General features: G+C 46.3%; 1 protein-coding gene across 1 annotated transcript in view; it reads left to right on the forward strand.

Moving 5' to 3' along the window:
• LOC137437132 (metabotropic glutamate receptor 8-like) overlaps window positions 1-25,470 on the forward strand; it is a 342,009-nt gene that overhangs the window by 120,884 nt on the left and 195,655 nt on the right. Inside the window, exon 3 of the mRNA XM_078786862.1 lies at window positions 20,725-20,886. Coding sequence (XP_078642988.1) covers window positions 20,725-20,886 — 162 coding nt within the window. The remainder of the gene's footprint in view (window positions 1-20,724; window positions 20,887-25,470) is intronic.

The raw sequence follows: 25,470 nt of genomic DNA on the forward strand, positions 1-25,470 counted from the left end.
ATTGGGGGCTCGTCCAATTGACTCGGGGGCTCGAAATTGGGTCTTCGTCCGGGTTTAAATTCCCTAATAACACTCATCCAGAATCAAATTCCCTGATAACATTCATCTGGGATAGAATTCCCTAGCATTCCCAAAATTCCCAAATTTGGGAATACAACAACAACATGCATTTTGAGGCCATTTTCCCTGCAAGAGCGGGGGTTAGCCTTGCGGTCCCCATGACAATCTTCTCCATCTTGCCCTATTTTCTGCATCTCTCCTTGTTAACCCCCTTGCCCGCATTTCTTCTTCCACCATCTTTAGCCAAGTCTTTCTTGGTCTTCGCCATCCTCTACTTCCTTCTACATTCATTTCATCACTCTTCTCAACCAGTCACTTTCATCCTTCCTCAACACATGACCAAACCATCTCAACCTGTTCCTCTTCACAGCATCAATCACAGGCTCTATTCCCATCATCTTTCGCAATTCATCATTTGTCTTCCTCTCTCTCAACGATACTCCGCACATCCATCGAACCATTTGCATTTCCACCCTTTCCAACCTTCGTTGCTGCTCTACGTTCATTATCCATGTCTCGCTCCCATAAATCATAACACTTCTCACACATGCAGCATACACCTTTCCCTTCAGCTTCAACGACACTCCCCTCCTCATCAGCACGCCACTCAGCGACACTGAGCACACCACTGAGAATCAGCACACCACTCATCAGCAAGCCACTCACTCAGATGGAAAATGACACAAAGGCGATCCCGGGGGAGGAGGCTGTTTCACAGCACCACTTGGTTGTCTGTGACATAAGGGTGAAAGGTGCGAGGAGAGCTCGGCGGGTGAAGTACCAACCGAGAATGAAGGTGTGGAGGTTGAAAGACGTGACAATAAGGGAGGCATAAAAAGAGAGGCTGAGTAGGGTAGAGGATGATGTGGTTGAGCTTGAAAGGGATTGGATGTCAATGAAAGCTAGTCTGTTGGGAGCCGTTGGTGAGGTATGTGGATGGACAAAAGGACCACCGAGGCACTCGGAAACATGGTGGTGGTGGGATGATGAAGTTGGAAAGAGGATTGACAAGAAGAGGAAGAAGTTCAAGGAGTGGCAGAAGGCGAAGGGTACGGGAGCAGAAACAGCAGAGCATGAAAGTTAGAAGGCTGCAAAGAAAGAGGTAGCAAAGGCGCAGGAGGCATGGAGGAAAATGTTCAGAGAACGCTTGGATTCTGAAGAGGGTCAGAGAGCAGTATTCAGGATTGCAAAGCAGATAGCAAAAGAGAGGTGTGATGTGATGGGGGTGAGTTGCTTGAAGGATGAAGTGGGATATATCGTTGTGGACCCAGATGGAATTAAAGGAAGATGGAAAAGATATATGGAAATGCTGTTGAATACAGAGAATGAATGGGATGGCAACATAGAGAGTAACCCAGTTTTAGGACCGGCAGAAAAGATAACTGAGAAGGAAGTTGAGGAAGCGATAAAAGCGCTGAAGAGTAGAAAAGCGGGAGGGCCGACGGGAGTTGTGGGAGATATGTTGAAGGCAGCAGGAAGTTGGAGTGTGAAGAGAATGACAGAGATCTGTAATCTGGTGGTGAAAGAAGGCCGCATTCCATTGGATTGGGAACTGAGTACCCTCGTTCCTCTATGCAAGGGGAAAGGTGACCCTCTAGACTCTAGAGTGTGGCTCGTACCGAGCGATAAAGTTATTGGAGCATGGAATGAAGGTATTGGAAAGGGTGTTGGAGAGGAGCATAAGGAAGAAAGTGAAGATCGACGAAATGCAGTTTTGATTTATGCTAGGAAGGAAGAGGAATGACAGATGCGTGAAGGAACTGCGCTCCAACGCGAGTCGAAAGAATTGACGCGACCAAAGACGGAATTCGTCCGAGTTGCTTTATTGAAACAAAACGGCTCAGGTATTCTGACAAGCCCGTTTATCGGGCAGCAATATATATACACATTTATGTCGGGAAGTTTGCCCGGCAAAAGCTATACCGGGCATGCCCGGGTGTCAAGGGCGAGCCTGGGAAAGGCGAGTCTGGACCTGCCCGGGCGTGTTTGGCTGCGGCCTGGCAAGTCGAGGCTGGGCGTGCCCGGGCGCTCTGGGCGAGCCCTGGAAAGGCGATAGCGGGCATGCCCGGATGCTCTGGGCGAGCCCTGGAAAGGCGATAGCGGGCATGCGCGGACGCTCTGGGCGAGCCCTGAAAAGGCGATAGCGGGCATGCCCGGACGCTCTGGGCGAGCCCTGGAAAGGCGAGAGCGGGCATGCCCGGGAAAGACGAGACCGGGCGTGCCCGGGAGGTTCGGGCGTGCCCGGGAACAGTGAGTCCGGGCATGCCCGGGAGAGGCGCGTCTGGCCGTGTTCTGGCCGGTGCAAGGCGATTGTGTGCATCCAGCGGTAACCGCTACACACGCCCCTCCAGAATCGACCTGCACCGGCAGGGTCAATTTAAGGGGGGTCCGGATGACCCGGCCGAAGCGACCCCTGGAGGGTCGTGGGGAGGGGTCCGACGTGGTGGTGGGTGGTCGAGCGGGGGGAACTGTGGACGGGGGGCGGCCTCGCCGCGGAGGAAGGGCCAACCGTGGTGGTCGGTCGACGTCCATGTGCGCCGGTTTGAGGCGGTCCACAGAAATCCGGTCTGGCCGGCCGCCGAGGTCGACGATGAAAGACTTGTCGCCCCGTCGCAGGACCCGGAAGGGCCCGTCGTACGGCAGCCGGAGTGGCCCCCGGTGCACGTCATGACGCACAAAGACGTACTCCGCTGTGCGAAGCGCCGGGGGGACGTAGGACTGGGGGCCACCGTGGCGGTACGTTGGCACGGGGGCAAATCGTCGGGCGGCCTCCTGGAGGTCCGAGCGCTGGCGAGCGGCGGACCAGGGACTGGTAGCGTCGGGCACGAATTCGCCTGGGACGCGGAGCGGCTGGCCGTAGACGAGCTCGGCGGCGGACGCCTGGAGGTCTTCTTTGGGGGCCGTGCGAAGGCCCAAAAGGACCCATGGCAGCCGGTCGGCCCAACCGTCGTCCTGAAGGCCGGCCATGAGTGCGGCCTTCATGGAGCGGTGAAACCGCTCGCACAACCCGTTGGCTTGGGGGTGGTAGGCCGTGGTGCGGTGCAGCATGACCCCCAACGAACGGGCGACCGCGCCCCAAAGCTCAGACGTGAACTGTGGGCCGCGGTCGGACGAGATGTCCGCTGGTGCGCCGAAGCGCGCGACCCAGGTGGCGATGAACGCCTGCGCCACGTCGGCGGTGGTGGTGGAGGCGAGGGGCACAGCCTCCGGCCACCTGGTGGTCCTGTCCACCATGGTGAGCAGGTGGGTGAACCCCCGCGAGGGGGGCAGGGGACCCACCAGGTCCACATGGACGTGGTCGAAACGCTGTTCAGGCACGGCGAAAGGTGCCAGCGGGGCCTGGGCTGGGTGTGGCGGTGGACCTTGACCCGCTGGCAGGCCGTGCAGGCGTTGGCCCAGTCGCGGATGTTTCGTCGAAGGCCGTGCCAGACGAAACGCGCCGACACCAGCTTCTGAGAAGCTTTCCGGCCCGGGTGAGAAAGGCCGTGGATGGAGGCGAAGATGCGGCGCTGCCAGGAAACGGGCACGATGGGGCGAGGCTGGCCCTGGGAGACGTCGCAGAGCAGGACGGTGCCCGCGAAGGGAATGTCGACCAGGCGGAGGCCCGTGTCCGCCGCACGGAGTGCCTGCACCGAGGCGTCGGTGGTCTGGTCGGCCGCCATGAGCGCGAAGTCCACGCCGAGGTGGACCGTGTTCGCGCTGGTCCGAGAAAGACAGTCGGCCACGGCGTTGTCTTTGCCGGCGACGTGCCGGATGTCCGTGGTGAACTCCGACACGGCGGAGAGGTGGCGCTGCTGGCGGGCCGACCACGGCTCCGTGACCTTAGCCATTGCGTAGACCAACGGCTTGTGGTCGACGAAAGTCGTGAACGGGCGGCCCTCCAGGAGGTGTCGGAAATGGCGAACGGCCAGGAATAGCCCGAGCAGCTCACGGTCGAACGTACTGTAGTTTAACTCGTTCGGCCGGAGTTGCCGGCTGAAAAAAGCGAGTGGCTGCCAAACCCCGTCCACCCATTGCTCATGGACGGCGCCCACCGCGTAGTTGGAGGCGTCCGTAGTGAGGGCAATGGGCGCGTTGAGCCATTTGTTGAGCCAGTTGAGCAGGACGGTGCCCGCGAAGGGAATGTCGGCCAGGCGGAGGCCCGTGTCCGCCGGCAGGCAGGTCGGGAAACGGCCGGGCCGGCGTTCATTCCCAGCCATGAGCGCCGGCCACTCGGGCAACTTGCTGTTTATTCGGGACAAAGCGTCTGGGCGGCGTTTCCTGTGTGACACCGGCGCCCAACTGAGCATCATACCCGCCTCCAAGCAGGACAGGCGGGACGCCGTTTGTGGCCCCTCTTTGGTCGCTGCTAATGGCTCGGCCATACGCACTTTCGGCCCGGCGAGGTCGTCGGACGACCGGGTGAGCCAGCAGCGTTGCGTCGGCGAGGGCCCGTTTGGCGCTGGCGAAGGCCGCGTCCATGGCCGCGGACCAAACAATGTCATGCTTGGCCGGCTTGCCCCGGAGGGCCTCGTAAAGGGGCCGCATGAGCTGAGCAGCGCGGGGCATGAATCGGTGATAAAAATTCACCATGCCGAGGAACTCTTGGAGGGCCTTGATGGAACGGGGACGCGGGAACGTGGTGATGGCCTCGACCTTGGTCGGCAGCGGCACGGCCCCGGTCTTGGTGATGCGGTGGCCCAAAAAGTCAACGGTTGTCGCGCCGAAGTGGCATTTGACCGGGTTGACAATTAAGCCGTGCTCGCTGAGGCGACCGAACAGTGTTCGGAGGTGGAGGAGGTGCTCGGCGCGGGACGTGCTGGCGACGAGGATATCTTCCAGATAGACGAAAAGAAACGGCAGGTCGCGCAGCACGCCGTCCATCAAGCGCTGGAACGCCTGGGCCGCGTTCTTGAGGCCAAACGGCATCCGCAAAAATTCGAACAGGCCGAACGGCGTGATGACGGCCGTCTTCGGGACGTCGGCCGCCCGGACAGGTACCTGGTGGTAGCCCCGTATCAGGTCAATTTTCGAAAAGATGACCCGTCCCGCCAAACGGGCGGAAAAGTCCTGAATATGCGGGATCGGGTACCTGTCGGGGGTGGTAGCGTCGTTGAGACGGCGGTAGTCGCCACACGGGCGCCATCCACCCCCCGGCTTTGGCACGATGTGCAGTGGCGAGGTCCACGCGCTATCGGAGCGACGCACGATGCCGAGGTGCTCCAATGCGTCGAACTCGGCCTTCGCCACGGCGAGCTTGGCTGGGTCGAGGCGGCGGGCCCTGGCGTAGACCGGCGGGCCCGTAGTGGGTATGTGGTGCTCGATCCCGTGCCGCACCGCGACGGCCGAAAACGTTGGCCGCGTGAGGGCCGGGAATTCCGCGAGCAGGCGAGCGAACTCGTTCGCTGCCGGGAGGGCGCACGCCAGTTCGGTCGGCGCGGAGCTGCTCATCGTGCACGCCAGGGAGCTGAAGGTCTCGGCGTTGACAAGGCGACGACGTTTGACGTCGACCAGCAGCCCGTGTGCGCAGAGGAAGTCGGCGCCCAGCAAAGCCATGGGGACGCAGGCGGTCACAAAAGTCCATTGAAAACGCTGGCTGCCGAAGCAGAGGGTGACGACGCGTGGGCCGAAAGTGCGTATGGCCGAGCCATTAGCAGCGACCAAAGAGGGGCCGCAAACGGCGTCCCGCCTGTCCTGCTCGGAGGCGGGTATGACGCTCGGTTGGGCGCCGGTGTCACACAGGAAACGCCGCCCAGACGCTTTGTCCCGAATAAACAGCAAGTTGCCCGAGTGGCCGGCGCTCATGGCTGGGAATGAACGCCGGCCCGGCCGTTTCCCGACCTGCCGAAAGTGCACGGGGGCCGGCACGTCCGAGCCTTGTGTCCGAACCTGGTGTGGTAATAACACCACGCCCGGTCAGGTGGAGGCCCCGGCCGTCGTGTCGGAAGCGGGCGGTGCGGCGTGGCGGCCGCCAGTTGCACCGGCAGTTCGGCCTCCAACCGCGCAGGGCGCGTGGGCGTCGCCTCGGACGGCGGCGGGCTCCAGGTAACCGTGCCGATGTGCTGGCCCGCCGAGGAGTTCTTATCGGCTTCCCTGGCGAGGGCGCGGGAATCCGTGATCAACGTGCCAGCCAGGGCGAGGCGTACCGGGTGAGGCAGCTGGCGAAGGAACAGCTCGCGGAACAGAAATCTGGAGAGTGCTCACCGAGCAACGAGAGCATATAGTCCATGCGCTCTGATGGGCGCGTGTCGCCGAGCTCAGGCAGAGCGAGCAGGCGCCGTGCGCGTGCCGCCGGTGAGAGGGCGAAAGCTTCGAGGAGGAGTGTCTTCAGCGCGTCGTATTTGTCAGCAGCCGGCGGGTGCTCGAGGAGGCTCAAGGCGCGGGCCGCGGTGGTGGAACCGAGCGCCGCCACAACATGGTGGAAGCGGGTGTCGTCCGCGGTGATGCCTCGCAGGGCAAACAGAGTCCGCCTGAGCGAACCAAACAGCCGCGTGAGCCTCCCAGAAGGTAGGCAGTTTAAGCGTCACTGCCGTATCCATGTCGGTAGGTCACCAATGAAGGAACTGCGCTCCAACGGAGTCGAAAGAATTGACGCGACCAAAGACGGAATTCGTCCGAGTTGCTTTATTGAAACAAAACAGCTCAGGTATTCTGACAAGCCCGTTTATCGGGCAGCAATATATATACACATTTATGTCGGGAAGTTTGCCCGGCAAAAGCTATACCGGGCATGCCCGGGTGTCAAGGGCGAGCCTTGGAAAGGCGAGTCTGGACCTGCCCGGGCGTGTTTGGCTGCGGCCTGGCAAGTCGAGGCTGGGCGTGCCCGGACGCTCTGGGCGAGCCCTGAAAAGGCGATAGCGGGCATGCCCGGATGCTCTGGGCGAGCCCTGGAAAGGCGAGAGCGGGCATGCCTGGGAAAGACGAGACCGGGCGTGCCCGGGAGGTTCGGGCGTGCCCGGGAACAGTGAGTCCGGGCATGCCCGGGAGAGGCGCGTCTGGCCGTGTTCTGGCCGGTGCAAGGCGATTGTGTGCATCCAGCGGTAACCGCTACATGCGCTTTTTATTGTGAGGCAGTTGCAGGAGAAGTACATGGAGAAGAGGAAGAAGTTGTTTCTTGGGTTTGTTTGATCTGGAGAAAGCATTCGATAGTGTTCCACGCAAAGTATTGACATGGGCAATGAGGAAGTTAGGAGTGGAGGAAGGGTTGATCAGAGTAGTGATGGCAACGTACCAAAGAGCACGCACAGCTGTAAGGACGAAGGACGGGAACAGTGGTGAGTTTGAGGTGAAGGTGGGACTGCATCAGGGGTCGGTACTAAGTCCACTACTATTTGTAGCTGTGATGGAGGTGCTGGCTCAGAACGTAAAGGAGGGTTTACCGTGGGAGTTGTTGGATGCAGATGATCTGGTGTTGATTGCGGAAAGTATGGATGGACTGAAGGAAAATATGAACAAGTGGAAGGAATGTATGGAGACAAAAGGTCTGAAGGTGAATATCGGAAAGACGAAGGTGATGGCAAGTGGTAAAGCATGTGGTGAGGTGGAAAGAACTGGGAAGTGGCCCTGTGCTGTGTGCAGGAAGGGTGTCCGAGTGAACTCCATTCAATGTACAATGTGCGCTGAGTGGGTTCATCAAAAATGTAGAGGTCTGAGAGGGTCATTAACCAGTGTGGCAGCTACATTCAAATGTAAGGTGTGCACAGAGGGAGCTGCAGATGGAGGAAATGTTGAGTTGGATCTTGGAGACGGCGTGAAGCTGGAAGGTGTGAAAACATTTTGCTACCTCGGAGACATGCTGAATGGAGAAGGTGGATCAGACTCGGCAACGGTTGCTACAGTGAGATGTGCATGGAAGAAGTTTCGGGAATTGAGTGGCGTGCTGATGAGGAGGGGAGTGTCGTTGAAGCTGAAGGGAAAGGTGTATGCTGCATGTGTGAGAAGTGTTATGATTTATGGGAGTGAGACATGGGTAATGAACGTAGAGCAGCAACGAAGGTTGGAAAGGGTGGAAATGCGAATGGTTCGATGGATGTGCGGAGTATCGTTGACAGAGAGGAAGACAAATGATGAATTGCGAAAAATGATGGGAATAGAGCCTGTGATTGATGCTGTGAAGAGGAACTGGTTGAGATGGTTTGGTCATGTGTTGAGGAAGGATGAAAGTGGCTGGTTGAGAAGAGTGATGGAAATGAATGTAGAAGGAAGTAGAGGACGGGGAAGACCAAGAAAGACTTGGCTAAAGATGGTGGAAGAAGAAATGCGGGCAAGGTGGTTAACAAGGAGAGATGCAGAAAATAGGGCAAGATGGAGAAGATTGTCATGGGGACCGCAAGGCTAACCCCCGCTCTAGCAGGGAAAATGGCCTTAAAATGCATGTTGTTGTTGTATTCCCAAATTTTTCAAAAAAAAAAAAATTGGAAAATTTTTGTGTGAAGGTTAACAGGTGCTAACGGATAGTCACCATGGTGTTTGATGCAGAAAAGTTTGCGGCGTCCCCTAGTGAGGCACAGTTCCAAGCGTTAAAAAAAATCAGAACTTTTGATATTGGCCAGACATTTTAACTTGGAGGTCCGAGTTAATATGAAGAAAGCAGAGATGCAGACATTGGTGGTAGAATCTCTGGTGGGACAGGGAACATGGAAAGAGGTAGCCTTGGATTGGTTACCCGAAGAAAAAGAAAATGTGGAGCTCCGGAAACTGGAGATGCAACTGCAGAGCCAGGAAAGGTTAAAAGCAGAGGAAAGGAAGGCAGAAAAGGAAAGAGTAAAACTGGAACGAGAACTTGAGGAAAAAAGAATAGAACAGGAACGAGAACTCGAGGAAAGAAGAGCAGAGGAAAGGAGAACTGAAAGGGAACTCGAAGAAAGAACAGAAAAGGAAAGAGCAGAACAGGAAGGAGAACTCGAGGAGAGAAGAATAGAGGAAAGGAGAATTGAAAGGGAACTCGAAGAAAGCAGAGAAAAGGAAAGAGCAGAGGAGAGAAGAGCTGAAAGGGAGTTAAAGGAACGTGACATGGAGCTTCAGAAGGAAATTAAATTCAAAGAGCTGGAGTTAAGGAGAGAACGGGGAGAGGTAGCATCCATGCCGGTTGGTTCGACAACTAGTCAGAACACATGGGATGTTAGTCGGCATGTGAGGCTGGTTCCACCCTTCAATGAAAAGGAGGTAGCCAAGTTTTTTTTTACATTTTGAGAAAGTGGCTCAAATGCTAAAATGGCCTGTGGAGTCCTGGAATATGTTAGTTCAAAGTGTTCTGGTGGGTAAAGCTCAAGATATATTTTCGGCTTCACCGATTGACACATGTACAGATTATGAGGAAGTGAAGAAAGCCATTCTCAAAGCCTATGAATTGGTCCTTGAAGCTTACCGGCAAAAATTCCGGAATGCCAGGAAGAGGGAGAGTGAGACCCATGTGGAGTTTGCCAGAATGAAGGAAACCATGTTTGATCGGTGGTGTGACTCGAAGGAGGTTGGTAAAGATTTCAACCTGTTACGACAATTGATCTTGTTGGAGGAATTCAAACAGTGTGTCCACGCGGACATTAAAGTACATCTGGATGAGAGAAAAGTACCAAAGTTGTATGAGGCAGCAACCGTGGCAGATGACTATGCCTTGACACACAGGATGGGGTTCCACAAGCCTAACTTCCCGCCTCGAGTTAGCCAGGGGGAGTTATGGTAAATCAAGGGCGGAGAACAAATATTCGTGGAGGCGGCCTAGAGATGACTATGGGGACAAATCTGATACCGCGACTTTTAGGGATCAGAAGACTACAGTTCCAAGAAAGACTTATCTTCCGGGGGGCCCGAGGCAGACCACGAGTTTTTCCTCCAGGCCGACTTGCGCTTTCTGCAAGAAACCTGGACATTTGATGTCCCAATGTTATGCCCTGAAAAGGAAAAATCAGGAGCGGAGTCAGACTAGTACAACTCCGAATGCATTGGCAAATGCGAGAAATCGTCCTCGGAGGACAGTGCCTTGTGAAGGTTCCCATGCCAAAGTTACGGCATCACAGAACGACCGTGTTCAAGAGGGTTACAAACCTTTTATTTCAGGGGGGTTTGTGTCAATGGATGGAGACTTGACTAACCAGAGGCCTGTTAGGATATTGAGGGACACAGGAGCACATCAATCTTTGATGCTTGAGGGCATTTTGCCATTGTCAGAGAAGACGGCAACTGGTGTCAGTGTTCGTTTACAGGGGTTGGTGGCTATGTTAAAGCCCCACTTCATGTCATCCATTTGCAGTCTGATTTGGTGTCAGGACCAGTCAACGTAGGTTTACAAGCCACTCTTCCTGTAGAGGGAGTATCTTTTGTTGTCGGGAATGATTTGGCCGGTGGTCAAGTTTCTCGTAACCCGATGTTTGTTGAAAAGCCTAGTATGGAAAATAACACCGCACAGGTAGAGCAGGAGATTCCGGGTATCTTTCCATCCTGTACCGCGACTCTTGCTATGGGTAGGAAGTGCCCTGAAGAGAAGAGGAAGTATCCTGAAACTAAGTGTCAGCACACACAAGTCACGGATGGAAGCAATGTTGGCAAGCTCTTTGTAGGTGGACTGAACTTCAACACAAGGGAAGATGTTCTGGATTCTGTCTTCGGCAAATATGGACCGCTCTTGGAAGTGCTGCTGATAAAAGACAGGGAGACGAAAAAGTCAAGAGGATTTGGCTTTGTCACATTTGAAAACACAAAGGACGCCAAAGATGCAGAAAAGGATTTGAATGGCAAGGATTTGGATGGTCGGACCATAACAGTAGAGAAGGCAGGCCATAGGCGTCGAGGGGGCTACAGAGGAGGAAAACGTGGAGGTAGTTTCAGGGGTGGCTATGGCTCCCGGGGTGGGAGTAGTAGTTTTGGTGGTGGCCACAGTCGATATTACTATGGAGGATCCCAGAGTTACGGCAGCTCCCGAAGGGATGATTATCAGGGTAGTGGCCGAGAAGGAGACCTCTATTCACGTGACTACAGCGACAAGCGGTCCAACCGTGATTATTATGAAAGTTAGGAAGAGTTGAAACACTGAATGGTGCGGAGCAGCCGAGCCAAGATTCCTACACAGATTAACCGTGAGTTCCACGTTCCTAAAGGCATCCATGTAGTGAACTTTCCTACACGGATGAACCGTGAACTCCACGTTCCTAAAGGCATCCATGTAGTGAATACTTCCAGGCCTCACCACCCAACCACCATGGAACCTGGGTCTCAGCTCGGCCTCCCGGAAAAAGTGCTATAGATTTGCTGGACTTTGGATTTTTGATCACAACCCCTTAACCTTCATTCAAAAGAAACTAAAAATAAAAATCAGAGGTTGATGAGATGGAGTTTGGCTTTGCAGGAGTCAACTGGGAAATTGAGCATGTAAAGGGCAGGGACAATGTCGTTGCTGATGCTTTGTCCAGAGTGAATTAACTTTGGAAATCTCTGAAGGTTGTTTGAAGTTTTGTTGCTTTATTTTGGGGAAATATTGATTATCGTTGCTCACGGGAATTGATGATTAGGGTGTGAGTTTAGTTTTGTTTGTTGGGAGAGTTTTGCCTTCAAAGAAAGTTTTCACTCTGTTCAAACTTTTTTTCTTGAGGGGGGAAGTGTTACGGATTCTTCACTTCCGGTGTTGTGGTTTTCATCCACTTGAAACATTTCTGGTTCTATGTATTATTATTATGATTGTTTGAGGGAAATAGCCATTATTATTGTCAAAAGGTAAAAAGGTTAATGTTAAATGAAACAGGAAACCGGATCGGGAACCGGAAGACGAAGAAGAATAAGAGAGAGAAAAGAAGGCGGGACAAAAGTCGGACAAGAAGCTGGTCGCTTCAAACTCCGGAGCAAGCGTTGTCGAACGAAAGTCGCGAGTGAACTTTGAGTTTCCTTGAAAGGAATTCCTGCGATAGGTGTTATCACTGGGATTGATAAACCTGCGTGGTCAGGTTTGGCGTTGGGATTCTGAAGAATCATCGCCGGGTCGTTGCGACTCAAATACGAGCCATCGGCCATTTTGACACTCGCGCTTTGCTCATCGCAAAAGGTCTTTGTTTCCCGTCAGCCTTTTTCACCATTCCTACGTCTATCTGGGATGTGTGTGTGTGTGTGCAACGCGGAGTTTGAAGATTAATTTCCGGTTCGCCGACTGAACCGTGAACGTTCATACCTGGAGGGCGCCTTTGGATTTCCCATTCCTCCGTGAGTTTGCCTTACGCGGTTTTGGACCACATGACTTTTTGCGCCGCTTCGGCCGCCTACGCCTTTTGTGCTGTTTTGGCGGTGTGACTGAGCCCGTCATCTGAACGGGGTTCGGGTTTCGATTCGATATCGCTCTGACGCTCGCTGGAGGGGATCACCTTTGAGCTACAGAGACATTGGGGAGTGTTCTTTTTCACTCACTTGGAGCACAGTGAGTTATCTTACCCTAGCTGATGGTACCATCATAAGATGTGTTGATTGTATTGTTGATTGCTATTATTGTTGTATCGTTATTCTGGTGTGATTTTTAATACAATATTTGTTTGTTGATAACCATTGGTGTGGTTTCACTAGTGTTTTTGACACAGAGTAACATATTTTTCCGCCGTGACTCCTCTCGGGGCTCGGAGGTACACCGTGACCAGGGGGTTGGGGAGGAGCACGTAACAGTTCCAATAAAGTCCCATGTCTAGGTTCCAATAAAGTCCCATGTCTAAGTTACAATACAATCCCATGTCTAAGTTACAATACAATCCCATGTGTAAGTTACCATAAAGTCCCATGTTTAAGTTACAATACAATCCCATGTCTAAGTTACAATACAATCCCATGTCTAAGTTACAATACAATCCCATGTCTAAGTTACAATACAATCCCATGTGTAAGTTACCATAAAGTCCCATGTTTAAGTTACCATAAAGTCCCATGTCTAAGTTACAATACAATCCCATGTCTAAGTTACAATAAACTCCCATGTCTAAGTTACAATACAATTCCATGTTTAAGTTACAATAAAGTCCCATGTCTAAGTTACAATACAATCCCATGTCTAAGTTACAATAAAGTCCCATGTTTAAGTTACATTAAAGTCCCATGTCTAAGTTACAATACAATCCCATGTCTAAGTTACAATAAAGTCCCATGTCTAAGTTACAATACAATTCCATGCCTAAGTTACAATACAATCCCATGTCTAAGTTACAATACAATCCCATGTCTAAGTTACAATAAGTCCCATGTCTAAGTTACAATAAGTCCCATGTCTAAGTTACAATAAAGTCCCATGTATAAGTTACAATACAATCCCATGTCTAAGTTACAATAAGTCCCATGTCTAAGTTACAATACAATCCCATGTCTAAGTTACAATACAATCCCATGTCAAAGTTACAATAAAGTCCCATCTCTAAGTTACAATAAAGTCCCATGTCTAAGTTACAATGAAGTCACATGTCTAAGTTACAATACAATTCCATGTCTAAGTTACAATACAATCCCATGTGTAAGTTACAATATGTCGCATGTGTAAGTTACAATAAAGTCCCATGTCTAAGTTATAATGAAGTCCCATGTCTAAGTTACAATACAATCCCATGTCTAAGTTACAATAAAGTTCCATGTCTAAGTTACAATACAATCCCATGTCTAAGTTACAATACAATCCCATGTCTAAGTTACAATACAATCCCATGTCTAAGTTACAATACAATTCCATGTCTAAGTTACAATACAATCCCATGTCTAAGTTACAATACAATCCCATGTCTAAGTTACAATAAGTCCCATGTCTAAGTTACAATAAGTCCCATGTCTAAGTTACAATAAAGTCCCATGTATAAGTTACAATACAATCCCATGTCTAAGTTACAATAAGTCCCATGTGTAAGTTGCAATTCAATCCCATGTGTAAGTTATAATACAATCCCATGTCTAAGTTACAATACAATCGCATGTCTAAGTTATAATACAATCTCATGTCTAAGTTACAATACAATTCCATGTCTAAGTTACAATACAATCCCATGTCTAAGTTACAATACAATCCCATGTCTAAGTTACAATACAATCCCATGTCTAAGTTACAATACAATTCCATGTCTAAGTTACAATACAATCCCATGTCTAAGTTACAATACAATCACATGTCTAAGTTACAATACAATCCCATGTCTAAGTTACAATACAATCCCATGTCTAAGTTACAATACAATCGCATGTCTAAGTTACAATACAATCCCATGTCTAAGTTACAATACAATCCCATGTCTAAGTTATAATACAATCCCATGTCTAAGTTATAATACAATCCCATGTCTAAGTTACAATACAATCGCATGTCTAAGTTATAATACAATCTCATGTCTAAGTTACAATACAATTCCATGTCTAAGTTACAATACAATCCCATGTCTAAGTTACAATACAATCCCATGTCTAAGTTACAATACAATCCCATGTCTAAGTTACAATAAAATCCCATGTCTAAGTTACAATACAATCGCATGTCTAAGTTACCATAAAGTCCCATGTCTAAGTTACAATACAATCCCATGTCTAAGTTATAATACAACCCCATGTCTAAGTTATAATACAATCCCATGTCTAAGTTATAATACAATCCCATGTCTAAGTTATAATACAATCCCATGTCTAAGTTACAATACAATCCCATGTCTAAGTTACAATACAATCCCATGTGTAAGTTACAATACAATCCCATGTGTAAGTTACAATACAATCCCATGTCTAAGTTATAATACAATCCCATGTCTAAGTTACAATGCAATCCCATGTGTAAGTTACAATACAATCCCATGTGTAAGTTACAATACAATCCCATGTCTAAGTTATAATACAATCCCATGTCTAAGTTACAATACAATCCCATGTCTAAGTTACAATGCAATCCCATGTCTAAGTTACAATACAATCCCATGTCTAAGTTACAATACAATCCATGTCTAAGTTACAATACAATTCCATGTCTAAGTTACAATGCAATCCCATGTCTAAGTTACAATACAATCCCATGTCTAAGTTACAATACAATCCCATGTCTAAGTTCTAATACAATCCCATGTCTACGTTATAGTGCAATCCCATGTCTAAGTTACAATACAATCCCATGTCTAAGTTACAATACAATCGCATGTCTAAGTTATAATACAATCCCATGTCTAAGTTACAATACAATCCCATGTCTAAGTTACAATACAATCCCATGTCTAAGTTACAATGCAATCCCATGTCTAAGTTACAATACAATCCCATGTCTAAGTTACAATACAATCCCATGTCTAAGTTATAATACAATCCCATGTCTAAGTTATAGTGCAATCCCATGTCTAAGTTACAACACAATCCCATGTCTAAGTTATAGTGCAATCCCATGTCTAAGTTACAATACAATCCCATGTCTAAGTTATAGTGCAATCCCATGTCTAAGTTACAATACAATCCCATGTCTAAGTTACAATACAATCCCATGTCTAAGTTACAATACAATCCCATGTCTAAGTTATAGTGCAATCCCATGTCTAAGTTACAATACAATCCCATGTCTAAGTTACAATACAATCGCATGTCTAAGTTATAATACAATCTCATGTCTAAGTTACAATACAATTCCATGTCTAAGTTACAATACAATCCCATGTCTAAGTTACAATACAATCCCATGTCTAAGTTACAATACAATCCCATGTCTAAGTTACAATAAAATCCCATGTCTAAGTTACAATACAATCCCATGTGTAAGTTACAATACAATCCCATGTGTAAGTTACAATACAATCCCATGTCTAAGTTATAATACAATCCCATGTCTAAGTTACAATGCAATCCCATGTCTAAGTTACAATACAATCCCATGTCTAAGTTCTAATACAATCCCATGTCTACGTTATAGTGCAATCCCATGTCTAAGTTACAATACAATCGCATGTCTAAGTTACCATAAAGTCCCATGTCTAAGTTACAATACAATCCCATGTCTAAGTTATAATACAACCCCATGTCTAAGTTATAATACAATCCCATGTCTAAGTTATAATACAATCCCATGTCTAAGTTATAATACAATCCCATGTCTAAGTTACAATACAATCCCATGTCTAAGTTACAATACAATCCCATGTCTAAGTTACAATACAATCCCATGTGTAAGTTACAATACAATCCCATGTGTAAGTTACAATACAATCCCATGTGTAAGTTACAATACAATCCCATGTCTAAGTTATAATACAATCCCATGTCTAAGTTACAATGCAATCCCATGTCCAAGTTACAATACAATCCCATGTGTAAGTTACAATACAATCCCATGTGTAAGTTACAATACAATCCCATGTCTAAGTTATAATACAATCCCATGTCTAAGTTACAATACAATCCCATGTCTAAGTTATAATACAATCCCATGTCTAAGTTACAATAAAGTCCCATGTCTAAGTTACAATACAATCGCATGTCTAAGTTATAATACAGTCCCATGTATAAGTTACAATACAATCCCATGTCTAAGTTACAATACAATCCCATGTCTAAGTTACAATGCAATCCCATGTGTAAGTTACAATACAATCCCATGTGTAAGTTACAATACAATCCCATGTCTAAGTTATAATACAATCCCATGTCTAAGTTACAATACAATCCCATGTCTAAGTTACAATGCAATCCCATGTCTAAGTTACAATACAATCCCATGTCTAAGTTACAATACAATCCATGTCTAAGTTACAATACAATTCCATGTCTAAGTTACAATGCAATCCCATGTCTAAGTTACAATACAATCCCATGTCTAAGTTACAATACAATCCCATGTCTAAGTTCTAATACAATCCCATGTCTACGTTATAGTGCAATCCCATGTCTAAGTTACAATACAATCCCATGTCTAAGTTACAATACAATCGCATGTCTAAGTTATAATACAATCCCATGTCTAAGTTACAATACAATCCCATGTCTAAGTTACAATACAATCCCATGTCTAAGTTACAATGCAATCCCATGTCTAAGTTACAATACAATCCCATGTCTAAGTTACAATACAATCCCATGTCTAAGTTATAATACAATCCCATGTCTAAGTTATAGTGCAATCCCATGTCTAAGTTACAATACAATCCCATGTCTAAGTTATAGTGCAATCCCATGTCTAAGTTACAATACAATCCCATGTCTAAGTTATAGTGCAATCCCATGTCTAAGTTACAATACAATCCCATGTCTAAGTTACAATACAATCGCATGTCTAAGTTATAATACAATCCCATGTCTAAGTTATAATACAATCCCATGTCTAAGTTATAATACAATCCCATGTCTAAGTTGTAATACAATCGCATGTCTAAGTTACAATACAATCGCATGTCTAAGTTACAATACAATCCCATGTCTAAGTTATAATACAATCCCATGTCTAAGTTATAATACAATCCCATGTCTAAGTTATAATACAATCCCATGTCTAAGTTACAATACAATCCCATGTCTAAGTTACAATACAATCCCATGTCTAAGTTACAATGCAATCCCATGTCTAAGTTACAATACAATCCCATGTCTAAGTTACAATACAATCCCATGTCTAAGTTATAATACAATCCCATGTCTAAGTTATAGTGCAATCCCATGTCTAAGTTACAATACAATCCCATGTCTAAGTTATAGTGCAATCCCATGTCTAAGTTACAATACAATCCCATGTCTAAGTTATAGTGCAATCCCATGTCTAAGTTACAATACAATCCCATGTCTAAGTTACAATACAATCGCATGTCTAAGTTATAATACAATCCCATGTCTAAGTTATAATACAATCCCATGTCTAAGTTATAATACAATCCCATGTCTAAGTTATAATACAATCCCATGTCTAAGTTACAATGCAATCCCATGTCTAAGTTACAATACAATCCCATGTCTAAGTTACAATACAATCCATGTCTAAGTTACAATACAATTCCATGTCTAAGTTATAATACAATCCCATGTCTAAGTTATAATACAATCCCATGTCTAAGTTATAATACAATCCCATGTCTAAGTTATAATACAATCCCATGTCTAAGTTATAATACAATCCCATGTCTAAGTTATAATACAATCCCATGTCTAAGTTATAATACAATCCCATGTCTAAGTTATAGTGCAATCCCATGTCTAAGTTACAATACAATCCCATGTCTAAGTTATAATACAATCCCATGTCTAAGTTATAATACAATCCCATGTCTAAGTTATAATACAATCCCATGTCTAAGTTGTAATACAATCGCATGTCTAAGTTATAATACAATCCCATGTCTAAGTTATAATACAATCCCATGTCTAAGTTATAATACAATCCCATGTCTAAGTTATAATACAATCCCATGTCTAAGTTATAATACAATCCCATGTCTAAGTTATAATACAATCCCATGTGTTTTTTTTCTCAATACTGTGTGGTGCAACGTGTTCTTTGAACTCTCTCGTTGTTTATGTTTTCACTTTTGTCTGTCCGTTTGTCTGTTTGTCTGCTTGTGTGTTTGTGAACAGGATATCTCAAAAAGTTGTGGAGGGATTCAGACGAAATTTGGTGGACAGGTTGCAAATGTGACACGGACAAAATGAGTAGATTTTGGTAAAGATCCGGATCTGGTTTATATAATTTTAAAGTGATTCTTCACCATTGAGCAATCGGGCAAAAACGATATATAGCAGGATATCTCAAAAAGTTGTGGACGGATTTTGACGAAACTTGGTGGACACGTTGTGTGTGTGACGAGGACTAATCGTTTCGATTTTGGTGAAGATCTCAATTTGGATTCGGCTACAACAATTATTTAATTTTAAGCTATTCTTCACCATTGAGAGATCGGGTTAAATGCGATGCATAACATGATGTTTAAAAACGTTGTGGACGAGTTGGGACAAAACTAGGTGGATGAGTCGGGTAAGTGACAAGAAGAAGCCGACTCGATTTGGGTTCATGTCGGATCGAGATCTGACCTATCGGTGGGAGACAAATCATAAACTGTTCAGCCTGTCAGATGTGTGCTCTTCTTCTTCAGCTTTTCATAATATTGCCATTACAATCAAGGTTATTTTCATCACTCTGATGCCATAATAAATATTTTTCACCTCCATATAAAACTTCTGCGAGGATCACGTGATGTTCCAACTTGGCCGCCATAATCTCACAGTTATGCGTTCGCACGTAATTCAGTTTTTCCACATTTCAGCGAAGAACATTTTCATTCACACCACATAGGTTTATGGTCACTTTCATCTGATATTTGTGATTTATTTCAAACAAACTGTATTTCCCATCTACACGGCCATGTATTCCTATTAACGTTATGTAAAGTACATAAATGGTGTGGATTACATCATTTGTGGATGTGATCAATATTGCCAGTAACCATCTATATCCCTCCCCTCCCCTTCCCTCCTCCCCTCCCTCCCCCTCCCTTTCCCCCCTCCCCCTACCCTTCCCCCTCCCTTCCCCCTCCACCCTACCCTCTCCCCTTCCCCCCTCCCCTTTCCCCTCCCCTCCCCCTCCCCTTTCCCCTCCCCTCCCCCTCCCCTCCCCTCCCCCTCCCTTTCCCCCATGCCCCTCCCTTTCCCCCTCCCCCTCCCCCCTCCCCTACCCCTCCCCCTCCCCCCACCCCTACCCCTCCCCCTCCCCTCTCTCCTCCCCTCCCCCCCGTTCCCCTCCCCTCCCCCCCGTTCCCCTCCCCTCCCCTCCCCCTACCCCCCTCCTACCCTCCCCCTCCCCTCCCCCTCCCCCCTCCCCCCCACCCTCCCACTCCTCTCCCCCTCCCATACCTCCCCCTTCTCCTCCCCTCCCCCTCCCCCCTCCCCTTCTCCTCCCCTCCCCCTCCCCCCTCCCCCCCACCCTCCCACTCCTCTCCCCCTCCCATACCTCCCCCTTCTCCTCCCCTCCCCCTCCCCCCTCCCCTTCCCTCCTCCCCCTCCCTCCCGCTCCCCCTCCCTTTCCCCCCTCCCCCTCCCCCCTCCCCCTCCCATCCCCCCCTCCCTCTCCCCTCCCCCCCTCTCCTCCCCTCCCCCCTGTTCCCCTCCCCTCCCCTTCCCCCTTCCCTCCCCTCCCCCGCCCGGCAATGCCGGGTACTTCTGCGAGTAATAAATATTTTTCACCTCCATATAAAATGAACTATGAGTTGGCACCAAGTTGCAAATTTGGAGGATTTTTGGTATAAAATGTAAAGTGCTAGCTCATACAATTGCCCTTTGCTCACCCCATACCTTCCAATTATTAAACTTTTAAATTTACATTAAATTCATTTTTTCTGCAAATAAATACTCTGTGTGCTTAGGGTTAGGAAACAGTGCGAGTAATGTGCTGCTTTACATCCAATTTCAACAGAGGATTACTCAATGTCGAGAAACATAGGCCAAAGGAAACCATTCGAAAAGAAACACTCGGTTTCTTGCGTCGCCTTCATTTTCATAGGATTCCATTTTATTATACCGAGGGGAAAATGTCAGATCTCCACAAACAGTTTCTCTTGTTCAAAAGTCAGTCATATATGCCATGCCATGCCATTCATTCATTCATTCATTTATTCATTCATTTATTTATTTATTTCTCTCTCTCTCTCCCCCCCCCCCCCCCTCTCTTCCTCACCCCCTCTCTCTCTCCCTGTCTCTCCCTCTCCCTCTCCATCCCCATCTCTCCCTCTCCTCTCCATCCCCCAAAAGGATGCTTTTGGGAGCAGCGAAAGAACAGAATCAAACAAATCAATTTCTTTGGCTTGCCTCTGATAGCTGGGGCGCAAAGAATGCACCAATCAGGAATGTGCAGGATGTGGCAGAGGGCGCGGTCACCATTCTTCCCAAGAGGGCCTCTGTCGAGGGTAAGGAGTGACTCCAAGTGTTGTTTTTTTTAAGACCATGGAAATATTACCTTTCACAAGAGTATTTTAACACGTTATTTAAACCGACAAACGAAGAATATTATCTGCTCATAACAAATAATTTTCGCATCATTATGCAAAGTGCTTTTTCATTTTTTATGGTGCAAACAGAAATCGTATTGGCTACAGTGTGTTAATAACATTGATCGATTTTGAGAATACCGCATGCACAATATTGTAAAAATATATATATCACAAATGAATCTGATAACTTTCAACCTGTGACTTCAAGCTCTAGTAATACAAATCACCACAATCTCCCATATACAGTCACGTGAAAAAGTAAGTACACCCCATGTAAGGTTTTGACTTTTTCAACATATTTCAACATACAGATATTTGATCTTCATTTCAACAATATTGACAGATAAAGGTGATATAATATAACAAATATCATGAAACATTTACATTTTGTAGTCCATTGTATAATTTAAATAAACATAAATGCAAATTTCGCATGTGGAAAAAGTAAGTACACCCCATGAAATGTTTAAAAAATCTTTTTAACATATGTGGACATATCAATATTTGATCTTCATTTAAACAGTATCGACAGATAAAGGTGATCTAATTGAACAAAAAACAATGAAAAATTGACCGCAATAATTTATTCAACAAAAAATTGTTGCACAGCATGCACATTTGCGTGCACAGCTCGTTTCAAATCCCCCCACAACATCTCGATGGGGTTTAGATCCGGGTGTTGACTTGGCCATTCCAGAACCCTCCATTTCTTTCTTTTCAGCCATTCCTTGGTGGATTTACTGGTATGTTTAGGGTCATTGTCATGTTGCAAGGTCCACCTTCGGTTGAGCTTCAACTTTCCGACAGATGGCCTCACATTATTCTCAAGCACCCTCTGGTACAATGAAGAATTCATAGTGGATTCTATGATGGTGAGCTGCCCAGGCCCTGATGCAGCAAAGCTGCCCCAAACCATAATATTTCCACCACCATGCTTTACAGTTGGTATCAGGTTCTTGTGGTCAAATGCTGTCTTTGGTTTTCGCCAAACATGTCTTCTGGTACTGTGGCCAAATAGCTCTACCTTTGACTCATCTCTCCAGAGCACATTGTTCCAGAAGTGCTGGTCTTTGCCGAGGTGTTCATTGGCAAACTTTAGTCTTGCCCTGATGTTCTTTCTGGACAGCAAAGGTTTCCTCCTGGCACACCTCCCATGTAGATCAAATTTGTGCAGCCTCTTTCTAATGGTAGACTCGTGCACTTTGACATCAACGGTGGCAAGAGCTACCTGCAGGTCCCGTGATGACATTCTGGGATTCTTCGAGACTTCTTTCAGCATCTCTTGCATTTCAGCATCTTGCGGTCTGCTCTCGGGCTGAACTTGCTGGGGCGGCCTGGCCTGAACAAGTTGGCAGTTGTTTGGAATCTTCTCCACTTGTAGATGATATTCCGGAAAGTTGAATGATTGATTTCAAATTGTTTGGAGATCTTTTTAAATCCCTTCCCAGACTCGTAGGCATCTATAACCTTCTTTCTGAAGGCCTCAGAGAGCTCTTTTGATCTAGGCATGGTGACGCCACACACTTCAACAACAAAGAGCAAACCAAACTAAATGTCTGAGGTTTAAATAAGATAGGTTCCTCCAAGATCCTCTCTGATGATGTTCTAATCATTTGCACCTGAGCTGGTGCACCTGCATCTAATTTTAGGTATTTGAAGTCGTGATAAATGTACGGTGTACTTACTTTTTCCACATGCGAAATTTGCATTGATGTTTATTTAAATTATACAATGGACTACAAAATGTAAATGTTTCATGATATTTGTTATGTTATATCACCTTTATCTATCAATATTGTTGAAATGAAGATCAAATAGCTGTATGTTGAAATATGTTGAAAAAGTCAAAACTTTACATGGGGTGTACTTACTTTTTCATGTGACTGTATGTACTTATGTGTGAGGGGCCATCCATATATATATCCATATATATACTAATATATACTGTATATCGTTTTTAGAAATCGCTCCATGGTGAAGATTCACTTTAAAAAATTCTCATATCTGGATCCGTATTTGGATCTTCACCAAAATCGAATCAATTCTTCCTTGTCACACACTGAACCTGCCGACCAAATTTCGGCCGAATCCATCTACAACTTTTTGAAATATCATGCGATATATCGTTGTTGCCCTATCACTCAATGGAGAAGAATCACTTTAGAAAATCAATAATTCTCCTATCTGGATCCGGAATCGGATTTTCACCAAAATCGAATCAATTCTTCCTTGTCACACACTGAACCTGCCCACCAAATTTCGGCCGAATCCATCCACAACTTTTTGAAATATCATGCGATATATCGTTGTTGCCCTATCACTCAATGGAGAAGAATCACTTTAGAAAATCAATAATTCTCCTATCTGGATCCGGAATCGGATTTTCACAAAATTAAAATAAATTCGTCCATGTCACACACTCAGCCTGCCCAACAGATTTCATCGAAATCCGCCAAAAACTTTTTGTGATATCCTGCACGCAAACAAACTGACAGCGGTGAAAACAACCTTGGTCTATTCCAGATGGTGGAGGTAAAAAGAAAAGAAAGGTAGAAGTGGAGGGGGAAGGGAGGAGGGGTGGGGGGGGGGGGGGGGGGAGCGTTCACTTGCACTAGCTTGCCTCGGCTCGCTGCGCTGCCTCACCAAACGTCGTTACTGAGGCACGGGCTTATTTTAGCTGAGGATGATGACTGTACCTGAGTTGCTGTGTTGTCATGATTTACACCAATCATAATTCAAACAATTATTTTGCACAAATGTATTTGTTGTGATTGTGATATTACATTTTTATAGGAAATTTAGGTTGAAGATTTCGGTTGAAAAAATATATAAAATTCAAAAAAGAACCGTTCAGCACATACATACGAGAGGGGTAGTTGCAGACTGGAAGTTTGGGACGATTACACCTCACCACCACGTAATTCAAAACGACTCTCAGCCACAAAATTAAAAACACCTCACAGCAACTAAATTAAAAACACCTCACAGCCACAAAATTAAACAACTCACAGCCACGAAATTAAAAACACCTCACAGCCACAAAATTAAAAACACCTCACAGCCACAAAATTAAAAACACCTCACCAACACGAAATTAAAAACACCTCACAGCCACAAAATTAAAAACAACTCACCACCACGAAATTAAAAACACCTCACAGCCACGAAATTAAAAACACCTCACAGCCACGAAATTAAAAACACCTCACAGCCACAAAATTAAAAACACCTCACCAACACGAAATTAAAAACACCTCACAGCCACAAAATTAAAAACACCTCACAGCCACAAAATTAAAAACAACTCACCACCACGAAATTAAAAACACCTCACAGCCACAAAATTAAAAACAACTCACCACCACGAAATTAGAAACGACTCACCACCACAAAATTAAAAACACCTCACAGCCACGAAATTAAAAACACCACACAGCCACGAAATTAAAAACACCACACAGCCACGAAATTAAAAACACCACACAGCCACGAAATTAAAAACACCTCACAGCCACGAAATTAAAAACACCACACAGCCACGAAATTAAAAACACCTCACAGCCACAAAATTAAAAACAACTCACCAACACAAAATTAGAAACAACTCACCACCACGAAATTAAAAACACCTCACAGCCACGAAATTAAAAACACCACACAGCCACGAAATTAAAAACACCTCACAGCCACGAAATTAAAAACACCACACAGCCACGAAATTAAAAACACCACACAGCCACGAAATTAAAAACACCTCACAGCCACGAAATTAAAAACACCACACAGCCACGAAATTAAAAACACCACACAGCCACGAAATTAAAAACACCTCACAGCCACGAAATTAAAAACACCACACAGCCACGAAATTAAAAACACCTCACAGCCACGAAATTAAAAACACCTCACAGCCATAAAACACGGAATAAAAACACCTCACAGCCACAAAATTAAAAACACCTGACAGCCACGAAATTAAAAACACCTCACCAACACGAAATTAAAAACACCTCACAGCCACAAAATTAAAAACACCTCACAGCCACGAAATTGAAAACACCTCACAGCCATAAAACACGGAATAAAAACACCTCACAGCCACGAAATTAAAAACACCACACAGCCACGAAATTGAAAACACCTCACAGCCACGGAATAAAAACACCTCACAGCCACAAAATTAAAAACACCTGACAGCCACGAAATTAAAAACACCTCACCAACACGAAATTAAAAACACCTCACAGCCACGAAATTAAAAACACCTCACCAACACGAAATTAAAAACACCTCACAGCCACGAAATTAAAAACACATCACCAACACGAAATTAAAAACACCTCACAGCCACGAAATTAAAAACACCTCACCAACACGAAATTAAAAACACCTCACAGCCACGAAATTAAAAACACCTCACCAACACGAAATTAAAAACACCTCACAGCCACAAAATTAAAAACACCTCACCAACACGAAATTAGAAACAACTCACCACCATAAAATT

This window comes from Myxine glutinosa, chromosome 11, assembly GCF_964187855.1.
Source record: "Myxine glutinosa chromosome 11, kmMyxGlut1.1, whole genome shotgun sequence".
In the NCBI taxonomy this organism is placed as follows: Eukaryota; Metazoa; Chordata; class Myxini; order Myxiniformes; family Myxinidae; genus Myxine; species Myxine glutinosa.